The sequence below is a fragment of the Syngnathoides biaculeatus genome, chromosome 17, assembly GCF_019802595.1.
Source record: "Syngnathoides biaculeatus isolate LvHL_M chromosome 17, ASM1980259v1, whole genome shotgun sequence".
NCBI classification, from domain to species: domain Eukaryota; kingdom Metazoa; phylum Chordata; class Actinopteri; order Syngnathiformes; family Syngnathidae; genus Syngnathoides; species Syngnathoides biaculeatus.
The window spans coordinates 14,439,704-14,462,259 of NC_084656.1; the positions used below are offsets into that span (position 1 = coordinate 14,439,704).

Consider the following 22,556-nt stretch of genomic DNA (forward strand, 5'->3'; position numbering starts at 1 on the left):
CCTGTAGGTCCGAGTACACCAACCCGTTTGTGGGAACCCGCTTGGCCATCTACCTGAGACCTCCGCGTGGCAGCCAGAGGAGACTCCCCGGCCGGGCGCTCCCTTGTGCCTCCTGCTGCGCGGCAACAAACACACCATTCTCCCGCTCCTCGCCAGCAACGGTGAAACCGGCAGACCCGCAGCTGGTGGCGAAGCTTCCAGCCCAGAGGGAGGAGGAGCCGCCAAATCATGAGGTGTTCTGCCACGAAATGCGGGCAGAGATAGAGGGGCAGAGCGCCAAATTGGCGTCTCTCACGGCCCAGGTTCAGCAAGGATTGAAGAACCAGCTGAGCTACGCTGACGTCAACTCTTGTTCACGTTGCTGTGGAAACGGATCCGCCACGCCCACGTTACAGTTTCGACGGACTCGTTACAGACTCATGCTCACACGGCAGTTGGAATTGACCCACTCCCGAGACACGCCCACGTGTCAGTTTCGACTGACTCTCTGCCTACTCTCGTTCACGTCACCGTGGAAACGGATCCGTCTCCTCGCCATTCCCATGTAGCTGTGGAAACAGATCCGCCTCCTCGCCATTCCTACGTTGAAGGTTTGGCTGTTCCGAGCAGAGCTCAAGTGGCAGTGGAGACCGGTCCACCGCCACCTCACGTTGCTGTCCAGGAGGTCGCGACGTCTCCGCAGCCGCTTCTCGTCCGTGCCCAGGAGTACCAGTGGCGACTGCCCCGCGGCCGCTCCACGCTTCTGCTTCGTTGGCGACCGGTCGCCCCCCCGTTCCTGCTCTGATGGCGACGGGCACGTCCATACGTTCCCATCCAGGAGGTGGCGATGGTGCCACCGCCTTCTGATGTTGCTGTCCAGAAGGAGGTGGCGATGGTGGCACTGACGCTGCCTACTCACATTGCTGTCCAGGAGGAGGTGGTGATGCCGCCTTCTCACGTTCCTGTCCAGGAGGTGGCGACGGTTCCCCAGCCGCCTCACGTTGCCGTCCAGGAGGTGGCGATAGCGCCGCTGCCTTCTCACGTTCCCGAGGAGGTGGTGATGCTGCTGCCGCCGCCTTCTCACGTTCCCATCCAGGAGGAGGTCGCGATGTCGCTGCCGCCACCTTCTCACGTTCCTGTCCAGGAGGTGGCGACGGTTCCCCAGCCGCCTCACGTTCCTGTCCAGGAGTACCAGCGACGACCGGTCCACGGCCATCCCACGCCCTTGTCTCGACGGCGACAGGAGCTAGGGAGTTCTGTTGAGCCACCCCGGAGCTGGAGAGACTTCGGGATGGTGATTCTCTCCATCATCCTCTTCGCTCCTGATGGCTCCCAGCCGCTTCATGACCTGGCCTCATTGGTGACCAATCCACAGCTTCCTCATGACCAAGCCTCGGTGGCGACCAATCCCTGGTCGTCTCGCAACCACAGCGTGGGAGGTTCTCGTCCGGAGCAGTTGCCTGCCTCGGTCTGGTTCCTGCTTCGGCGTTTGGTTCCTCACCGAGGACGTCCGCCTGGATCGCACCATGGGGGTCCTGGTGCTTGGCGTCCGGGTCGTCCTCCTGACCTGTTCACCCGGACACCTCGCGTTTGGTGGCCTGGATGGCTACCCTCGTAAGCCTGCCATTACTATTACCTCTGGTTGTTTGGACTGTCTGCCTGATCCCTGACCTTGGACCGAATAAATGTTACCTCTGTGCTGCCCGCTTGTCTCTGGAGTTGTGCATTTGGGTCCGCCCTCGAGCCCCGTTCGTGACACATTTGGTACATACATACGCCGCAGTTGTGTAAAAGTCGCAAGTGCCCACATTGAAACACGAGATATTTACAAAGAAGGATGGTACACACAGTTTAATGCAAGCGTGGTGCTAACCCTAGCGCGGCGCTAACGGGGCCGGTTAAAAAAAATTAACGGTAAAAATCCCACCACTAACACGGCAGCAGCATGCTAGCACAGTGCTAACGCTAGCGTACCACTAACATGGCCGGTAAAAGTCACTTCCTCGACACATATATTCCAGTCTCACAGATCTTTTCTGCTCAAGTGTCCCATTACAGCCCTGAGGAAAAAATGCACAAATTCGCGGCATCACCCCGTAAACCGCAGAGTTGAGAGCGGGTGAAAAAAGTTGCGGCTTATAGGCCGGAAATTACGGTATTTCCTTCATTCTTGTGGTTCTATGTCTTACTTTTAAAAAGAAGTGTTTTAAACACCTCCAGCTCTATTTGTTTTGGATTCATGACCGTCTCTTTTGTATTATTTAACTTTTTTAAATTTCAAAATAGAAATGACATATGTCCATACATGCATTGTTTTTTTTTTTTTTTTATGAAAATGAAATTTTAGTTTGGAATACTACAGTCTTATCACATGTGCCCTCACCAACTTCAATAAATTGTGTGATTAATTGAAAAAAAATATTTGGCCTTTTAAGAATTATATTTGATTACTTATTACTCCTTAATTATCCTTGTGTTTATTGTAATATTATCCTTGTTTCAGACAAATTCAACACTTACGTGACTCTGAAGGTGCAGAATGTCAAAAGCACAACAATCACCGTGCGAGGGGATCAACCTTCCTGGGAACAAGATTTCATGTTGTAAGTAATTGAACTTGAAAGGTATTGGCTGTGTTTTATGCTGTACATAATTTACATTATTATTATTATTTTAGAGGTCCTACAACCATGGTTCCTGTTACTGTATCAAGAAAGTTGTAAAGATTTTCAGCCTGTTTTGGATATTGAGAAAGCGGGTTCCTCTTTGTTAGTCAACTGTTTTAATTTCCTTATCATACATTATGGAAGGTACCCATAGTGATCACAGAGCAAGCATGAGGTTGCGAAGTTGTTTGTCTTTTCTGAACACCCTCATTACACCGGTGTTTGTTGTTCCACCCCTTCATCCCTCCACTGTCCATTAGATGTATCAGCTTAGCATGAGTCAACCAAAATACTGTTTTGTTTTTTTTTTCTCCACAAATTTCATCCTATATCTGATACAGGAGTATGTTTTCATTGGAAGCTAACGCTATAAAATGAAATAGATGATGCTATCAGATATACTTGACTGTGATGTATTACACAATATTAAATACAGCTCATCAATGCAAGCACTATATCAAAAGTTCAAATACTTTTAGGTAATACAGCTCACTGTTACACACAATTCTCTACAAAAAGTATTGTACTCCTTGCAAAATTTTTATTTTTTTGCTTTGTTTTCCTACAGTTCTGTTTTAACTGGTCTTTGTCCTAGTTAAAGAAAGTATCAATAACATTAATGCAAATAAATCTGACTGCACAAGGAGAAGGAGAGATTTACAGTTTGGCACGCTTTATTTATTTATTTATTTGGTTTTTACATGGATTAGTTTTTCACATTGGGCCAGATAGCGCTGAAAAGTATTAAAAAAAAAAAGAAAATGGGAAAAAAATTAATGAAACCACCATTTAAAAACAGAATTTTAAGTTTACTTATCTTTGTCTAATATGTTAGGGTTATGTTTGATCATTTTAAACCAAGTGTGGAAATTGCAAAAATATAATCAATACTTTTTCACAACACTGTATTTAAGAATGAGTGACTAATGTAATCATTGTAATTTTGTTTGCTGTCACAGCATCACGTCACATTAAATGCTGTTTGTTGTATTGCAGTTTTCTGATCGATGATTTAAAAATAAGAAATGGACATATTGGTAAAGGAAACAGGGGCGATGAAGAAGTGATGGGTAAGTACGGCATCCAGGAAAGGAACTTTGAAGGGCAGATGGTGGTGGACTTTGCAAAAAGGATGGAGATGGCTGTAGTGAACACTTATTTCCAGAAGAGGGAGGAACATATAGTGACCTACAAGAGCGGAGGTAGAACCACGCAGGTAGATTATATTTTGTGCAGACGATGTAATCTGAAGGAGGTTACTGACTGTAAAGTAGTGGTAGGGGAGAGTGTAGCTCGACAGCATAGGATGGTAGTATGTAGGATGATTCTGGTGGTGGGTAGGAAGATTAAGAAGACAAAGGTAGAGCAGAGAACCATGTGGTGGAAGCTGAAAAAGGAAGAATGTTGTGCAGCCTTCCGGAAAGAGGTGAGACAGGCTCTCAATGGACAACCGAAGCTCCGGAAGACTGGACGACGACAGCCAAGGTGATCAGAGAGACAGGCAGGAGAGTACTTGGTGTGTCATCTGGTAGGAAAGGGGAGAAGGAGACTTGGTGGTGGAACCCCAAAATACAGGGAGTCATATAAGGAAAGAGATTAGCGAAGAAGAAGTGGGATACTGAGAGGACTGAGGAGAGGCGAAAGGAGTACATCGAGATGCGACGTAGGGCAAAGGTAGAGGTGGCAAAGGCTAAACAAGAGGCATATGAAGACATGTACACCAGGTTGGACACGAAAGAAGGAGAAAAGGATCTCTACAGGTTGGCCAGACAGAGGGATAGAGATGGGAAGGATGTGCAGCAGGTCAGGGTGATTAAGGATAGAGATGGAATGTGTTGACTGGTGCCGGTAGTGTACTAAATAGATGGAAAGAATACTTTGAGAAGTTGATGAATGAAGAAAATGAGAGAGAAGGAAGAGTTGAAGAGGCAAGAGTGAAGGACCAGGAAGTGGAAATGATTACTAAGGGGGAAGTCAGAAAGGCACTACAAAGGATGAAAACTGGAAAGGCAGTTGGTCCTGATGACATACCGGTAGAGGTATGGAAGCAATTTGGAGAGATGGCTGTGGAGTTTTTGACCAACTTATTCAACAGAATACTAGCGGGCGAAAAGATGCCTGAAGAATGGCGGAAAATTTTTCTAGTTCCCATTTTTAAGAACAAAGGGGATGTTCAGAGCTGTGGGAACTATAGAGGAATAAAGTTGATGAGCCACACAATGAAGTTATGGGAAAGAGTAGTGGAGGCTAGACTCAGGACAGAAGTAAGTATCTGCGAGCAACAGTATGGTTTCATGCCTAGAAAGAGTACCACAGATGCATTATTTGCCTTGAGGATGCTCGTGGAAAAGTACAGAGAAGGTCAGAAGGAGCTACATTGCGTCTTTGTGGATCTAGAGAAAGCCTATGACAGAGTACCAAGAGAGGAACTGTGGTACTGCATGCGTAAGTCTGGTGTGGCAGAGAAGTATGTTAAAATAGTACAGGACATGTATGATGGCAGCAGAACAATGGTGAGGTGTGCCTTAGGTGTGACAGAGGAATTTAAGGTGGAGGTGGGACTGCATCAGGGATCAGCTCTGAGCCCCTTCCTGTTTGCAGTGGTAATGGATAGGCTGACAGATGAGGTTAGACTGGAATCCCCTTGGACCATGATGTTCGCAGATGATATTGTCATATGCAGTGAAAGCAGGGAGCATGCAGAGGAACAATTGGAAAGATGGAGACATGCACTGGAAAGGAGAGGAATGAAGATTAGCCGAAGTAAAACAGAATATATGTGCGTGAATGAGAAAAGTGGAGGGGGAAGAGTGAGGCTACAGGGAGAAGAGATAGCGAGGGTCGACGACTTCAAATACTTGGGGTCAACAATACAGAGCAATGGAGAGTGTGGTCAGGAAGTGAAGAAACGGGTCCAAGCAGGTTGGAACAGCTGGCGAAAGGTGTCTGGTGTGTTATGTGACAGAAGAGTGTCTGCTAGGATGAAGGGCAAAGTTTACAAAACAGTGGTGAGGCCGGCCATGATGTACGGATTAGAGACAGTGGCACTGAAGAAACAACAGGAAGCTGAACTGGAGGTGGCAGAAATGAAGATGTTGAGGTTCTCGCTCGGAGTGACCAGGTTGGATAGGATTAGAAATGAGCTCATTAGAGGGACAGCCAAAGCTGGATGTTTTGGAGACAAGATTCGAGAGAGCAGACTTCGATGGTTTGGACATGTTCAGAGGCGTGAGAGTGAGTATATTGGTAGAAGGATGCTGAGGATGGAGCTCCCAGGCAAAAGAGCGAGAGGAAGACCAAAGAGAAGGTTTATGGATGTGGTGAGGGAAGACATGAGGGTAGTTGGGGTTACAGAGGAAGATGCAGGAGATAGGCTAAGATGGCAAAAGATGACAAGCTGTGGCGACCCCTAACGGGACAAGCCGAAAGGAAAAGAAGAAGAAATGTAAATAGATGTTGTTGGACAGTATTGTGCTTTTATACCCAATTTAAAGAGGTTTGTGTAAGACAATAAACTACTGTCAAACATTCTTCACTGTATGCACCAGGGCCTGTTTGGAAAACTTAACTATAATTAAAGAAATACCATCCATCTAGACAGAAATTATAGGTAATTATATTTAATTCATCATTGAATACCTTTTGCAAAATACTTTTTTTGCATGATATAAATAATAACCTTATAAAGGCTGTATCTGCCAGTTCAAATCAGTCTTCTTGCATGACTGATTTATTCTGCTATATTGTCTGAGCACATGATACAAAAACCCTTTATCTTTGCACCTGGAAATCATGGATACTCACCCCCCACCCCCATACACACATACACAGTTTTTTGTTCATTAGCTCTTCACTTTGATTATCCTTTCTCTCATCTTCCTTTTGATTCGCCCACAGATACAGTAACGGTCGTCTACCACAAATGAGAAAACTATGCAAATGCTCTTATGTGGCTCCCTTTTAAAAATTAATGTCCAATTTCATTGCTGCGCAACAGGTAGTATTTGTAACCTTTGAATGATGAGGTTATGTAAAAACAAGGCAGGATTAGATTAAACTAATACTTGTCAAGAACAGGAGCAACCTTTCATTATCAGACAGTGTTTTGGGCCTTTTAGTGATTCTTGTATCAAACGTTAAACTCCACATCTCTTCTGGCATTTGTTCCCCTGCCTTGCTGCCCCTAATTTTTGGGATATTAAAATATATAACAAAACAAAAATGTTCTTTTTTTGTTTCCCCCCTCCCACAGTGAGATCAACCGGTTGGATCTCGGGCTCATTGTTGAAGTGTGGAACAAAGGTCTCATCTGGGACACCATGGTGGGGACAAGCTGGATCCCTTTGAAACGTATTCAACAATCAGAAGAGGTCAGAATGTGAATTGTCATTCATAACATGAGATTTATAATCTTTCGTGTTGAAAGTAGTTAACCCTTTACAGTAGATTGTGGTGTATTTTAGTGTCCCTAATCTAATAATCATGCAATTGTCCCTCAGTGGATGAATCAATGACCTACATAATATGATGTAATAAATTTGTCTTCAGTATGAACTGTGGGAGGTGGGGGTGAGAAGTCCCATTTCTGTAAGATGTGTTCACTTTGTTAAGTAGAGATATGGATGCTGGACAAAAGACAAGTTGAAATGGCGAATCTTACATGTAGTGTATGGTATCCATTGGATATATGCAAAAAATAAAAAGCCTGAAGTTGCATATGCCCATGTAAAAGATGAATGCCTTTGTAATTACATTGCTGTTGTAAATCAGAAAGTACTATTTAACTTATTAGACATTGCCCAACTGCCTACCTCTACAAGGTACTACAGTACTAGTTATATAGTATTAGCTGGTACTTCTGTTTATAAATAGGTTTTATGAAAGTCTTAAAGAATATTGCATGTTGCCCTTTTGGAAAAACACTATGAAGAACTACTAGTTATAATTAAAATGTGTATACTGGTTGTTGATATGCTGGAGAAATTGGACATTTCCCTATTGCACACGGGTCTGTTAAATCTAGTTTACATATATGATTACACATGCTCACAGATCTGGTTGGTCCTAATCAACACTTTTAGATGCTTCTTAAATGTTATGAACCTAGCAGAGTTTTCTATATTTTTTTTTTCCTAAATGTTCTTCTCTTTCCCAAATTGCAGGAGGGCCAAGGTGAATGGCTCCTCTTAGATGCAGAGGTCGTGATGAAAGCAGATGAGATATACGGTACCAAAAACCCGACCCCTCATCGACTCTTACTGGACACTCGCTTTGAGCTACCTTTTGGTGAGCGAGTCAGTCTGAAAATGATTTTTCTGGGGACTTGGATTATAATACCACTTTTTTTTTTTTTTTTTAATCTGGATGTTTTTATTCGCTTTCCTTTTATCTTAGCTATTCTTTTAATGGCTCAAGTGGTTATAATGACATTCCAAAATAGTTTCACACTTACACACTACAGAAAATATATATTGTAAAATAGGTAGAACCGTTCGTGTTCACCTTGAGCAAATCTGCCATGACCCACAGAATCTTAGTCAACTGAAATGTCAGGAACTGGTTTTGAACCTGCCTGGGGCATGACTCATAGACCGTGGACAACAGCATGCAACCTGGTGTCCTTTTATCCTAATGCAAGAATAAATAGTGTTACGCTCCTTTGGTTGTTATTTGAATGGAATGTAACCATTTAAACATTGACGTCATATTTACTTAAGATGACATTGCCAGTAAGTCTGTCAACACATACTGGTATTTTATACTTGTTTTTTGTCTGAAAGTGTTTTTGTAGCATTACCTGTTCCTTAGGTGTGTGCTTGAAAGGTCGTGAATGTTATTACGTGAACATATATCTATTTTTAAATATTACTGGTGAATTCACTTGATCTCTACAACTAAATTCATAGTGTGAGGTTTCCTCTTCATTGCTTGACTGTAGATATATATAAATATATATATTTTTTAATTGCTTGTTTGGCTCAAACATTTTGGTCTTATCTGGTAACTACTGTATCTTTCTCTAGAAGAGCACTTTTAAGGTTGCAAAAGGCCATGATGGCTGTGTGATATTAAAGCTGTGTGGCAGGGAATCCTTGAATGCCTTGCTTTTGGGACTGTGACTTTTTTATGTCTGTGTGCCAAGTAAAGTAAAATCCTCCTCTGAGATATTTTAACATGTGTGGGATGAGACCCAGGAGTCCATCGATCAGTCTGACTGCTCTAATCACTTTACCCTCCAGGTATACCGCAGAAGATGAAATAATGTCTCTGCAGTTTGGTTACTTCTTGAGGTTTATAAAATGTAACTAGGAAAATACTATACTGATTGTATTGTGAATGCTTTCATTCATACTAGTTGCCTGTTGCTGTTATCTCAGAGATATTCATACAGATAACTGTAGTCAATTATATTCGGCTCATGTTCAGGTTTGTGTTTTGATATTATTCATAAGATAAAACTGGTGTATGCCATGTTTGTATTATAACAGTTTCCATTTCATCCCCAAGAATCTTACCGGTTTCATTTGTAGAAAACTTGATCATTTGTGCATTATTTTACATTCCAACACATTTTCATTCCCTGACTTGTAAGTCACTCATGCATAATTAAATCAGCATTATGTTATTATGTTGGTGACCTGGAATATGCTGCTGAAATTAAAAATGGGTCAGCATGACACAGGCTTACATTGTTTTGTGTATTTTGCCACTAGACATCCCAGAAAATGAGGCATTGTACTGGACGGACAAGCTGGAGCGAATCAATTCTATGGAAATCCATGAGGAAGTGAGGATGTTTTGAATATGTTTACATAGTTAGGGGCTAACAGTTCTTTAATGTTTTGCAAATAATTTGACGATGACTGCCACCCTGATGTAAACTATTATGTGTGCTTTTAGTACCCTCTTCAGGACGACGTTGATAGTCATCCATTTCCCCCTACAGCTTCCCAGTGTTGTGAGTAATTTCTATTTATCGCCTTCAGATGGAGCCAGTTCTCTAATCTTAGTATACCACAGGCGTTAATAAGTGTTTATTTTCCGTGTTTTTTTTTTTTTTTGTCCTTCATTTTTTTTGACTGATAACTTAAACTTGAACAAAACAACTTTTTTATTGGTAAAATCGATGCATTCATAACCGTGTAAATCTAATGTCAGTGTTAATTTTTTGCTGACATGTCAATCTGGTAGCAGAAGTGTAGAAAGCCGCCGGTGGGTCTTCACAATTCTTCCATTAGTAGTAAAACTACAATATTCAATTTTCAGTCCCTTGCCTTTCAGTCCTTGATTTCGCTTCATAGTTGTCACATTTGCACTTTCACCAGGTAACTATTTCGGATGGGCAGAGTCAATCAGTATGTAAAAGCAACATTTAATTGAAATTATTCCCCTTGCCAATCCTCACTGACCTATGCATGTCATAATTCCATGTTCCCAAAAAACATTTTGTCTGTCCAGTGGGTATAAAACATGTGCACACCTGACAAATTGTATACTGCCAATCATATTTTTTTTAAAAAATCTGACGAACTCAGTTGAACAAACAAATACTGTAGTTCTTTTTACGTAGGGAAATTAAAACTCTGATAATGTAGTTGCAAAAGTTTTCACACCCTCTTGTAATTTTTTTTTTCTGGGGGCACAATAACATGGCATTTGAGCAAAGATGTGCAGACTTTTATATCCATTGTAGTTTGATAATTTTAAGTGTTCATATTTCCCCTTTACACCTATTTTTCCTCACTAGTTCAACACCCTTACAACACGACCTTGCTGTTTTTTCCCCCCGGCTTTGTGCTGATTAATCAAATTGTACTCATTTCATTACTGTTATATGAAATGTTCATCTATTTTATACCACTTATCCTGTTCAGGGTCGTGGTTGAGCTGGAGCCTTATGCAGCCAAACATTGGATGAGCGGCGGGGTACACCCTGGACTGATCGCTAATCTATCACACATCTAGACAGATAACCATTTACACTCGCATTCACACCTGTGGGCAAATGAAAGTCATTGCCCTGCCTCGATAACGCCATAGATAATGTCAGGAAAACTTCTCAAAAAATGGTCATAATAAATGCTCCAGATTACATTGACAGACTGCACTCTTCACACAGTTTCGTAAAGTATATTTATCTCTATCTTTATTGTCAGCCTTTAGGGGCATTTCTAACTGAAAGCATTGAATTGCTTACCATTTTAAAATGAAATGTTGCACTAGTGTTTCAGGAAATAAGTTGTTTCCTTTTGTTGTAGCCTTGGATGACCTGGACAGTGCAGTAGATGACCGGGACAGCGACTACCGCAGTGAGACGAGTAATAGTTTACCGCCACGTTACCATACAACAGCTCAGCCCAATTCCTCCGTGCACCAGTATCCCATTGGGCCTAGGCCACATCACCACCCAGACTCATGCACTGAATCAATCCACAGTTTTGAACTGGAATACCGAGACCAGAGAATAAGGTACACGTGAATCATTGAACCATGTACTGTACATCTTTCTTGAAATTTTATTGATGTATGCCCTTTGGTTTATTATATGTGGTGTATGGTAGCCCCCTTTTTATAGCGGGGGTTAGGTTTTGAACCATGCCCACGTAGATGAAATACATTAAGTGCATGCACTGTTTCTTTATTTTTAAATTTTCGTAATCCTCATATCAAAATGTAATGATGCTTAGTGTCACGAAATTGCAATCAGTCATCACCAAAATGTATGTAGTTATACCCTCTTCCCTATCTGAAAATATAAGAATGACAGCAGTAATACTTTTTATGAAAAAATATAAAAAATACAAACACTGTAGCTGTACCCAATTTCTATACATACTGTATACAATGGACCTCAAAAAAGGAAAAAAAACAAATTTGGAATAAAAATAATCTATAAATAGGTGATTCTGCAGGTGCCACGCCAAGAGTAGGATTCTCTCTCTCGCTCTCTCTCACTCTTTCTCGTGCGTGCCATCGCACTCGCAAATCTCCACAGTCGAGCACAAAAAATCACACGCAGAAAATTTGTTTTGAGTAGAACTACATAGATATTGAAAGACGTCGCTTATTTTGTGTAGTCTTGACATTAATTTACATGTTTATTTCGTAAACGTTGGTAACAAAACAAGCCTGATCATAAACAATCAATATTCACCCGGAAACAGGACATGCAAGTTAACCGTACTGAGAATGTTCGTAAGTTATGCCAAAAGCAAATGTTCCGAGTTTCTTCACGTACTGCGAGCGCATTTACGTCGAAAGTCATTAACATCATGAGCCATGTCAAAGGAAATTCAGTTACACTGAAAACATTTCTTGGATATAACACAGGTAATGTTTCAGTATCTAACTATAATAAGTATGAGATTGTGATTTACTTTGACTTGATCTAAGTTCTAACATTAGACTAGCCTGTCCGTATATGTAAATGCGAATAGTCTGTATTTACAGTCGTTTTGAAATTGAATGTTTATTGACCTCTTTAAAAATGTCTGTCTCAGTCTGTGCAGTGTCAATAAATTCTGATTTTGGTATTAGGTAACAACTATATACTCGGGTATAACAACTCAGTAAGTTATTTTCAGGTCTTGAGATTCCATCCCAATCACACCCACAACTTTATATCTGCGGGCATTACCGACCACACCCGTACATTTTTCAAATGTGAGTGACTGATATACACTGCATATGAAATAGCCTCGGATTTCATCACTAAAAATATTTTATTCAAATATTGTATTAAAATAAAGGACTGTTATAACAATACTTTTATAACAAGTCTTTAAGCTTGAATGCTACATCAATTGGTGTACACTCGTTTATCCCTGCCGAAAGGTTTGCTGACATACACTTTTTTCATAAGATCCTATCTATACTTTTGCATGAAATGTTTGTTGCATTTTTTCCATACTGATAAACATGTTTTGTTTGCTTTTTTTGTTGTTGTTGGTCTTGCTTCTTTTCCTTTCTTTTTCTCTTCTCCTCCACCCTAATGTGTTTGTTCCTAAACTATAATCACTTCAAACTCAATTAGATCAGTAAATGAAAAAGGGCGAGTAAGAATTGTACCTGTAGATTCTGGCATGGGTTGTGAAGATTGGGAAAGCAAATACAAAAGGCGAGGAAAGCCTCAGATGAGTGACTTTTTAGATGAGCAACAAAATACTTCTCAAATAGCAAAGCCTGACCTTGAACCAAAGATCTCAATCCTTCAAAATACTCAACCAATTCATTGTGTGCCTGTAATATATCCTGCGGGCTATGACACAATAGATCGCAGGAGAAAGAAGAAAATCAGGGATCCGGGGGGTTTACTCAATAGAGACTCACACAAAACTCCCAAAGAGATTTTTTGCCCAGATCTTGAGATGCCCTGCGTGAAAAGAGGGGATATGCTTATGACGGAGGTAACAGATATGAAGGAAGAGGGGAAGCGCGTAACATCCTGTCCACCCCAATACAAAAACGGTCTTCTCTATAAGACAAGGATGTGGGCTAAAAATGAATTGGATGCTACCTTGGAAAATTATGTGGCTCATAAAAAGGAGGAAGATGCAAGGATGCAATCATTGTATGATTTTGATTCAAGGTATTCTGCAGATTTTCACAATTCTTTCAGAGCAGACAAGAATGTTGACGACATGGCTTTTTCTGCAGAAGACCTGCCCACAGTGATCACAAGACGCATCCAAGACAAAACCTTGTCATATGATGGCAACATAGACAATTCTCAGGGATTTCATGAAAGGTACAGAAGACCTTCAACTGGGGGATGGGTACCTGAAGCAGTGCTTTCACCCGTAGAAGAACCTAATGAAGAATATGTAGACCCAATGGATGAGCTACAGTGTCTAGTTGAAACGGTTTCAGAATACCTTGCTGAGAAAGAGGAGGAAATTAGCAAATATGGTTCTCTTCCAAAATCAAGTAAATCAAGGCTGTCATCTCAAGGAAGTAACAAAACAGATTCTACTGGAGATGACTACAACAATTTAAGGAATCCTAGAGAAGAAAGTCAATCACATACACCATCAGGAATTTCAGGGGTGAAAAATGCTATGAGCTCTTTATTCAGTAATCTCACAGACAGAGTTGGTGGGGGCCCCAAACAGTCTGGTGAGGCAAAATCATCATCATCTGAGCAGCTGCCACACTCTGGCATAACAAAACTGTTTTCCTTTATTCCTAAATCAAACAGCTCTGCTCCAGTAGCTGTTGTATCTCCTGTGGAAACATCCCCAGAAAATGTGTTCACTTTGCCTTCACAACCATTCTGTAAAGCTACAATACAAAGGAAAATTGAGACACAAGCTTTTGCAAGTACTCCTGATATAAATGAACTGGACTTTGGGACCAAGCCTCAGGTTCCAGAAAGCTCTGTTCTGGGGAAATTAAATCCTTTAAAGCTGTTTTCTTCCAGAGATATAAAATCTGGTGAAAATAATCAACAGCCAAAGGAAACACATTCTCAAAGTGATTCACAATTCGATCAGAATACTGTTTATCAAGACAAGCAATTTATGGCAGACAAACCAACAGAAGAAAGTGTGTCTTTAGCAGGGTCTGCAAAGTGTAATGGTGAAACACAATCAGAAAGTACTGATTTCTTTAGGCTAAAGAAGTCAATTAGTTCACTGATCACTCCTTTTTCGCCGAATCGATCCAAAGAAGTGTCGCCTGTGGCAGTATATCCAATATTTAGATCCTCTGAGGATCCAGAACTTCAGAAACTTTGTAGTGATTCATTGTCAAATACTAAACTTAAACCAACTTCACCATCCTCTGAAAACGTCTCAACTCAGCAACAAATAAAAACAGAAGGAGGAATGTTTTCTGGATTTTTAAAGTTTGCATCCAGTGAAGATGTTTGTTCCCCTGGAACCTCAAAACAGCCAGAGCGATCAAAATATGAATCTTCTGTTACATCCAATGCCTTGAAGCAAAATTCTGCTACACCACAGAAAGACACAGAAAAGGGGTGGTTCTCTAGCATATTTAGCCTTGCAACTCCTACCCCTGTCTCAAATCAGAATACTAATAGTAAACCTCCAGATCAGAACAGGAAAATGTCACCTCGCTCACATCCGGAACATGCACCAAATCTGAAAACAGAAACGCATAATCAAAGGCAACAGCATACTCCAAATCTAAATTTTTTGTCTGGACTTTTAAAGGGGAGCTCACATGAGGACTCTGCTGTGGGCTCTACTCAACTAAAGCCAGTACCAGTGACTGATTCAAGTGATGACTTATCAGACAATATGCTACAACAAGGTCCATGTAACAATCAGCTGACCAAAAGTAGTCCATCCCCAGAGATACCCGTTCACGTTTCCCTGCAACAGAAAATGACAGCTTCAAGGAGGGGAGGGCTTCGCTCTAGTATGATGGAGTTTTCATCAGCAGAAAATGTAGCTCAGAATACATACCTTTCTGAAGATGAACATAAAGGAAACCTCTCTTGCAACTACCCATCAAAGCAAAGAACGTCAGGTCAAAATGAGAAAATGCAGAATCAGCAAAATAAGTTATCTGGAAAATTTGGATCTGATGAGAGTAATTTAAGATGCCAAAGAGTTCGGCAGCAAAGCAGTGCTTATTGTAATTTGACCCATCTTGACATACAAAGTTCAATTGAAGGAGCAGATTTCAGTAATCAGACAGCAAGACAGACTTCCCAACAGGAATCAGACAAACCAATATTTTCGCGACAACAAACAGTTCCAGTTAAGCAACCACCATCCAAAAAAGGTGGTATCCTTGCTGGTCTTCTTAAATTTGCTTCTGCAGACAGCATAAACACACAGCAGCCCTCAATAATTCAACTTCAGCCCTCATCCATCCAACTTGATGGAACTGTCCAAGGCATGTCAAAAAACGGACAAGAAGAAAGTAACATTCAAAAGTGTAAACAATGGCTACCACAGGATCAATCAAAAGAAAACACTCAAGCAGGTGGTTCTTTTATTTCACAGTTCTCTGCACAAAAAAAATTTCACCAGCAATCCAAAATTATTCATCATACACTACAGCATACTAATGGTCAAAACACCCAATTTTATCAACAAGAGAAAGAAACAGCCACTCAATCTGGGTTTCTGTCTGTTTTTAACAAGTTGACAAAATCATCCAAGGACAATGACACAACCTGCCACACAACAATAGAGCCACCATCGTCTCAAATTGGTTATAAATGTGCAGTCCAAAGTAATACACTGGAGATACAGCCACAATTCAATAGTACTCAGAAAACCTCACAAAACTACATAGACATTGAGAAGATGGAGCAAACTGGACTTGAAAATAATGAGGTTCCGATAGAATCTGTTCCCTATACACAGCTTGATGTATTGGGCCAGAGTACTCGGGAAATCTACTACTCACAACCTGATATATCAGGTCATCATACTGAGGACATGTATCCCTCATGTAGATTGACAACATGTGCTGGCCAAAGTGTCGGTCCAACTGGTGGTCTCCATGATTTAATTCCGAGACCAAGCAGGCATGATTTCAAAAGTGCACCCGTGTCAATTGATTCTGATAGTTTAGACCTAAGAACATCAGCTACTTTTGCCAGATCACTTCAGAGTCACTCAACATACTCATCATTCAGTGCTGGTAATTTACCCCAATTATATTGCTCTCGCTCCTATGCAAATTCCTCACTAAAGACCATTGAACCATATTGTGTTAGCCTGCCCTCATTATATGAACCAACAAGCCAAAGCCTCTATAATGGTCAAATATCTCCCTATCAAATAAGTCCCTCCTATGATGAAAACCATTGGATCCGCGGAAGCACAATATGGCAGCAGTTTCAGAATGAATTTTTGCATTCTCAACTCCAAGCTGAGGACTCTGGGTATGCTCAGAGCTATGACAAATTGCCATTGCAAGATTTTTCTCTTGGCTGCACTCGTCCACAGATCAATCAGCAACTTACTTCCTCGACCACATGGCAAGGTGATATGTGTCATGATGAACTAACTGAGCCATATTTTCCTAATGGAAACATGAATGATGATTCTTGCATCCAGAAATTTTGGAAAAGTCATGAAGATTTAGGAAACCTACACTATTCGTCCAGTGAACAAGAAATATTGAATTTAACATCTAAACCAAGTACAACAACACTGGGGAAATGGCATTCATGTTATGACAGCAGCACATACAGCTTGAATGGAATTAGATATCATGAAGGCTATTACGAAGAGACTGCACCAAGCTTGTCCTATTCAGCAAACTGGCAGCATGGAATAGATAACGCTATAAAATATTCTAATTATCCCTCAAATATAAATGACACGGATGATTCTATATACCTTGAAGACACAGAGTGGTATCAACAGTGGCTTACACTATTGGAGCAAGGAATGTGGTGGCCAGCTGAAGATGGTGACTGTGGCTACTTTGTTTATACTGATCATGAGTACATTTATGCCTTGCTCACAGATTCAGCAGGTGAATATGTGTATGCATGTGCTCCTGGAGATAATACTTTGGGAAATGCACAGGCATGTGATAACTTTCCTAGTGCACTGCTTTTCAATGAAATGGTTTTAGTGTGTGGTTTCAAAATTCCACTCTATAATGAGGATGAACTTCTGTGGTTGCCTGGTCACGATCTCAATGACTCTCAACTTCTTAATGCCCCTTTAGATTTGTCTGCAGCTTATAGAAAAGGAAATCAGATCATGAATTTAAATCTTGAGCAATTTGCTCAAATGTTTGAAAATTCTTTTTTGTCACCAGGGCAGGAAGGTGTAGATTTGACATTTTACACATTAAACAAAGTTCGTATGACTCCAAGACAAACCACCTACATGTCAGAAGACCAGTGCAAGTATATCATTGACCTTTCCTTTCATAATAAAGACCATCAGGGTCCTCAGTGGAATAGCCAAGAGAATAGAACATTTCTAGCGCAAAAGGTTGCTGTTTCCTTGAATTCTACTGCTACTGCAAGATCAAATCACCAGATATTTTACAACTGTTACCAGCCTAGCCAACAACGTCGTTCATCCACTGGTGTTATTGTCAAACATGTTGATGATGTATCAGAAGAAGACTGGAGAAAGAGAGTGACTCCAGGAGAAGCACAACCAAATCGCCAGGTTAAAAAGATTTCTTCCCTGTTCTCATCTTTTGTGGGTAAAAGTACTACTGTTGAATCAACCAAAACTAGCCTACCTCCCTGTAATCAAAAGGGGCTCGATAATAAGGATGATAAACCTTCTAAAAATGTGTTTTCATCCGGCTTGCAAAATGTGAAGTCAAAACTCATCAAAGAAGAAAGTATACCTGCAAGTACAGAAAAACATATGCAGGGAAGAAATCTGCCCACAATTTCAACAACAAATCAAGTGGCTCATCCTTCACCACAATCTCATAATTCTCAGAAACCAAGATTGCCACGACAGACCCCAACAGAGATCTCTACAGTGTCATTGGGATCAAAAGAATGTCAAATTAAAGATGGGCTCCCTCAGCAACTTCCAATTGATAAGCCAGTGGATATTAAAAATGAAAAACACTCAGAGCAACCAGGTTTCATTAATTTTCTAAAATCTGCAGTAAGAATTGAGGAACCCAAGCAAGAATTGGAAAAGGTTTCACAAACATCTCCCAAACAGCAAATCAAAACTGGGAACACGGCTTCTATACCAGCAAATGCTGGTCTGGATAAAGAGCCTACAGGAGTACCGAATATATTTGGATCAATTAGCAGCTTATTTAATATTGATCCTGCAATGCCACAGAAAAAGGACACACCAAGGCCAACTGCAGCTAGACCCAAGGGTATCCAGAGACAGCAAACACTGAACCAAAGTGGTACACCTGGGCGAGAAAAAGACAGCCCCTGCCCCAAATCTGATCTCGTTTCTCCCACTGCCAAGGGAACTACTGTAACCCAAACTGAATCTGCATCAATTACTAAGGAGCCAAAAAAGGAAAACAAAACAAAACCCTCTGGTGACCTGTTTGGATTTTCAATTGGACAAATTCTAACAGGATCAACAGCAGCAACTCAGTCTGGACCTACAACTCAAACAAACGCATCATGTACAGCTCCACAAGAAAAGTCACTTAGTCAAAGTTTATTAGCAGTGTTTAGTGGCTCAAATTCTCCACAATCTAAACGGACAACTGGACCCTCTCAAGCAAATACGCCAAACACCACTCTACATAATCCTCAAGTCGAATCATCTGGTAAAGGTTTATTAGCGATGTTTGAAGGCTCGCACTCCACACCCTCTCCTTCTCAAAAAGAGTCCAGAAATGAGGCACCACAACCAGAAACCTCTCATCCGAAAGACCAGCAATCAGGTTTATTTTCATTGTTTGGTGGGACAAACACTCAACAGTCTCAATCTCAAACAGGATCTCTTTTAGGGGGAATAATTTCTGGGTCCTCAACTTCAACTGAAAACCCAGTCAAGGGTCTGTTTTCAATATTTAGCAAGCCCAGTCCCCCACCAGCTCAGTCACCAACAACCTCATCTCCACAAGAAAGAATAGTTAAACCACATGCTCAAGAACAGAAAGGGGCTCCGACAAATTCTAAACACAAACCTCAAGCACAAGGACAATGCACCACCTCTGTTCTAGGGGGGATATTAGGTGGGTTGTCTACCTCAAGTGAAGGTCCCAGGAAAACATTGTCTTCCATGTTCAGTATCCCTGATGCCTCACAAACACCAGGAACTGGATGTAATACAGCTGTACCATTCAAGGAACCCTGTAAAACTGTACCTTCTGTTGAATCAGACATTGGGGCACCTACGCAGTTAACTCCTAAATTGTCGCCTACCATTAATTCTGCTAGCAAACAACTATCACAGTCTGCCCAAATTGCAACTACTTCCACCACCTTGGTACAAGAGCATGTGAGGGAAGTTTCAAATGGACACGTAGGGAACAATGAAAAAAATGATCCAAGGGAGCTCCAGTCTATATCGAGTGATACAACTTTAAATCACATGTCATTAAGTTCTGGTTTTGAAGGTAAATACACTTCAATTTCATCAACGGCAATAAATTCTGAAGCTATGGTTGTACTGAAGAAAACAGTTAATAGTACAAATGAGAATCATGCGCCCCATCAAGAACCACCAGCTAAGGGCCTCTTGTCTATGGTCAGCGGACCAGGTCAACTATCTTCAAATGCAGGAGTAATTTCAGACAGTCCAGAAAAAGGCTTGCTTTCATTATTTTCTCTGCCTAGTAGTGAACCTAATGAAAGCCAAAAAAGTCCATCACTTAAGACGAATACACCTAGATCATCAGAGCCGAAGGATGCACAGGCTAAAAGTATATTTTCTGTGTTCGGAAGCTCTTCTGAACAATCTGGAGGTTCTCTTTTAGGGGGACTATTTAGAGGCTCTTCACCCCAATCAACTACTTCTCAGGGTGGAGGATCATTACGAGGTGGTTTATTTGGAGGACCAAGTCAGCTGTCTACTCCACAAACTGCCTCCACAAAGAACAGCGGTTCTGTTCCTCAGACAGCAGGACCTCAAGCAGGGGAATCCTTAATTGGTGGCTTATTTAGCAGATCTGGTACTCGGACAGCTGGATCTCAGAGTGGAGAGTCTATATTTGCTGGCATATTTGGACCTCCAGCAGCTTCAACCACAGTAACACAGGCAAGTGAAGGATTGGATGGGGCTACCACACAAACGTTTGTACCTCAACATAGTAATGCGATCGTGGGAGGTGGTCTGGGAAGATCAGCTGCTGCACAGAAGGTTGACAATGTACCTGAACCCTCAATCCCATCTGAATTGCCTGGTAAAAGTTTGCTTTCATTGTTCAAAGATTCTGTTTTACCTGCATCATCCACACCAACAGCTGTGCCAAATTTAAATGACGGCAAGAAAATCACTTCTCTTTCTGAACCAACTTTAACTGTGTCTGTTATACAAACAACATTTGACAATAACACCGTTCCAGATGGAGTTGCTCAAGAATCTTCTACAATTGCCATTGCCCTTCAAAATGAAGAACACCCAGAAACATTACAGAAAGCTATTACAGGTCCCCTTCCAGTAGATAACATACTTATAAAAGATGGTAACATAGATGGTCATTGTAATCAAACTGAAAAAACAACCAAATCAGATTATGATGCTGAATGTCAAACCAGTATTGTAGTGCAAGTACCTGGAGAAGCAACGATTGTAAGAGATAAGTCTCCTCAAGATAAAACATCTGAAAATAAAGAGACGCTACCCACCCCTGTGGTTGAGTTACAACAGAAGACACCGGGGACAGAAAAATCTGTTGATAATTCTTCAACAGATACAGTTACAGGCTTTATGTCCTCCCTTTTTAAACCAGTAGTGTCTTCCAATGCAAGTCCACAGCCTCAAGAGAGAAGCTTACTTTTTGGACTGGGAGGGTCAGCACCCCAATCTGCTGCAAGTCAGCCTGGCATTTCACTACTTGGCAGTATTTTTGGAGTTTCTAACCCTCAGACTGAACCACCCCACTCAGGTGAAAAGGTCTGTGGAAATGTAAACAAGTGTCAGTCTAACACTGAAAGTACTTCACCTACACCTGGAGGGTCGATTTTTGGAATGTTCGGAGGACAATCCACTGCAAAACCAAATGTTACAAAGACTGGTGGGCCATTAATGGGTGGGCTATTTGAAGGAACTGCAACAGGAGCAAAACCTGTTGGTTCGATTCTGGGAGGAATGTTTGGAGGACTCAATGCCCAAACTGCAGGATCACAGTTTTTTGGGGGTAATGGAGGGACTACAATGGGACAGCCACCAAAGCCATCTAAACCAATGCCAAATGAGCAGAAACCAAAAACTATTACTACTCCACACCCACAGGTTACACTTGACAATGTCATACCAAATGGTATCCTGACAGATTCAAATAAAAGGTGGATTCCAATCAAGCAGGTTGCATTCAGGAAGCATCCAGCATCGTGACAAGTAATGTTTTATTACCTGAGACCGCTTGTCCAGACACTGCTACTATCAAAAGTAAATGTGACGATATCGCTCAAGTAGATGACACAAAAAAAGACGTGTCAATTGTTGAAGAAAATTATATTCCATCAAAATGTGAAGAAGACAAATTTGTCCCAAAAAATGATTCAAATACAGACCAACCTGTTGACAATTTGCAAAAAGATGCAGAGCCATCTCAAACTAAGCCTTTGTTTGGTTTCATATCGACCCAGATTGATGCAGGAAAAAAATTGGGAAATTTATTTTCGCCAGCGACGACATCTGCTGCTTCAGCAAGTCCTCAAACAGAAGCAGGCAGTTCTCTTTTTTCAGGATTAAAAACATTATCTGGAGGCCTATTTCAAGAGGAAAAAACAACCACGCCATCATTATTTCGGACAAAGATGGGATTTCCCTGGCAAACGCAGCCACAAAAGCAAGCCACTCCCCCAGTATTAATATCTCAATCAGAGAAAAGTAGCAAGCCAACAAGTGGTGAAACACATCAAGTGGCACAAGAGAAAAATGTTTCCTCATGTGATGCCCCAAAAGCTGAATCGGTAGGTTCCACAAATGATGTAGCCAATCCTCAGATATGCATTTCCACCCCTGACCTAGATTCCCCAACATCCTTGACCTTAAAAGATCACAAAATGCTTGTAGAATCAAACCCTTCTGCAGGTACTACCAACGAAGAGGTGTTGGACAGCCAGTCAAAGAAGAATCTGTTGAATAAAAAAAGGCTAGTAAAAGCATTATAAATGGCATTGTTCCTCACCATTTATGATGCAATTATATTCTCCCGAGTAATCCACTTTCTCCCCTTTGCACCCCTCCCTTACCAATTTGAATCAAACTATGAGATTAATTTTAAGTACAGTAAATATATTCACGCTATTGTAAAACATGATTCCATGGTCAAACACATTTTACTCTAGTGTGC

At 41.3% G+C, this 22,556-nt stretch overlaps 1 protein-coding gene across 3 annotated transcripts in view; it reads left to right on the forward strand.

The window, feature by feature from the left end:
• LOC133491207 (protein unc-13 homolog B-like) overlaps positions 1 to 22,556 on the forward strand; it is a 66,548-nt gene that overhangs the window by 20,190 nt on the left and 23,802 nt on the right. For all 3 annotated transcript variants that reach the window (XM_061802146.1, XM_061802144.1, XM_061802145.1), the window contains exons 3-8: positions 2,483 to 2,582; positions 6,898 to 7,015; positions 7,808 to 7,931; positions 9,359 to 9,432; positions 9,546 to 9,603; positions 10,904 to 11,114. In XM_061802146.1, coding sequence (XP_061658130.1) covers positions 2,578 to 2,582; positions 6,898 to 7,015; positions 7,808 to 7,931; positions 9,359 to 9,432; positions 9,546 to 9,603; positions 10,904 to 11,114 — 590 coding nt within the window. In that variant the 5' untranslated portion in view covers positions 2,483 to 2,577. The remainder of the gene's footprint in view (positions 1 to 2,482; positions 2,583 to 6,897; positions 7,016 to 7,807; positions 7,932 to 9,358; positions 9,433 to 9,545; positions 9,604 to 10,903; positions 11,115 to 22,556) is intronic.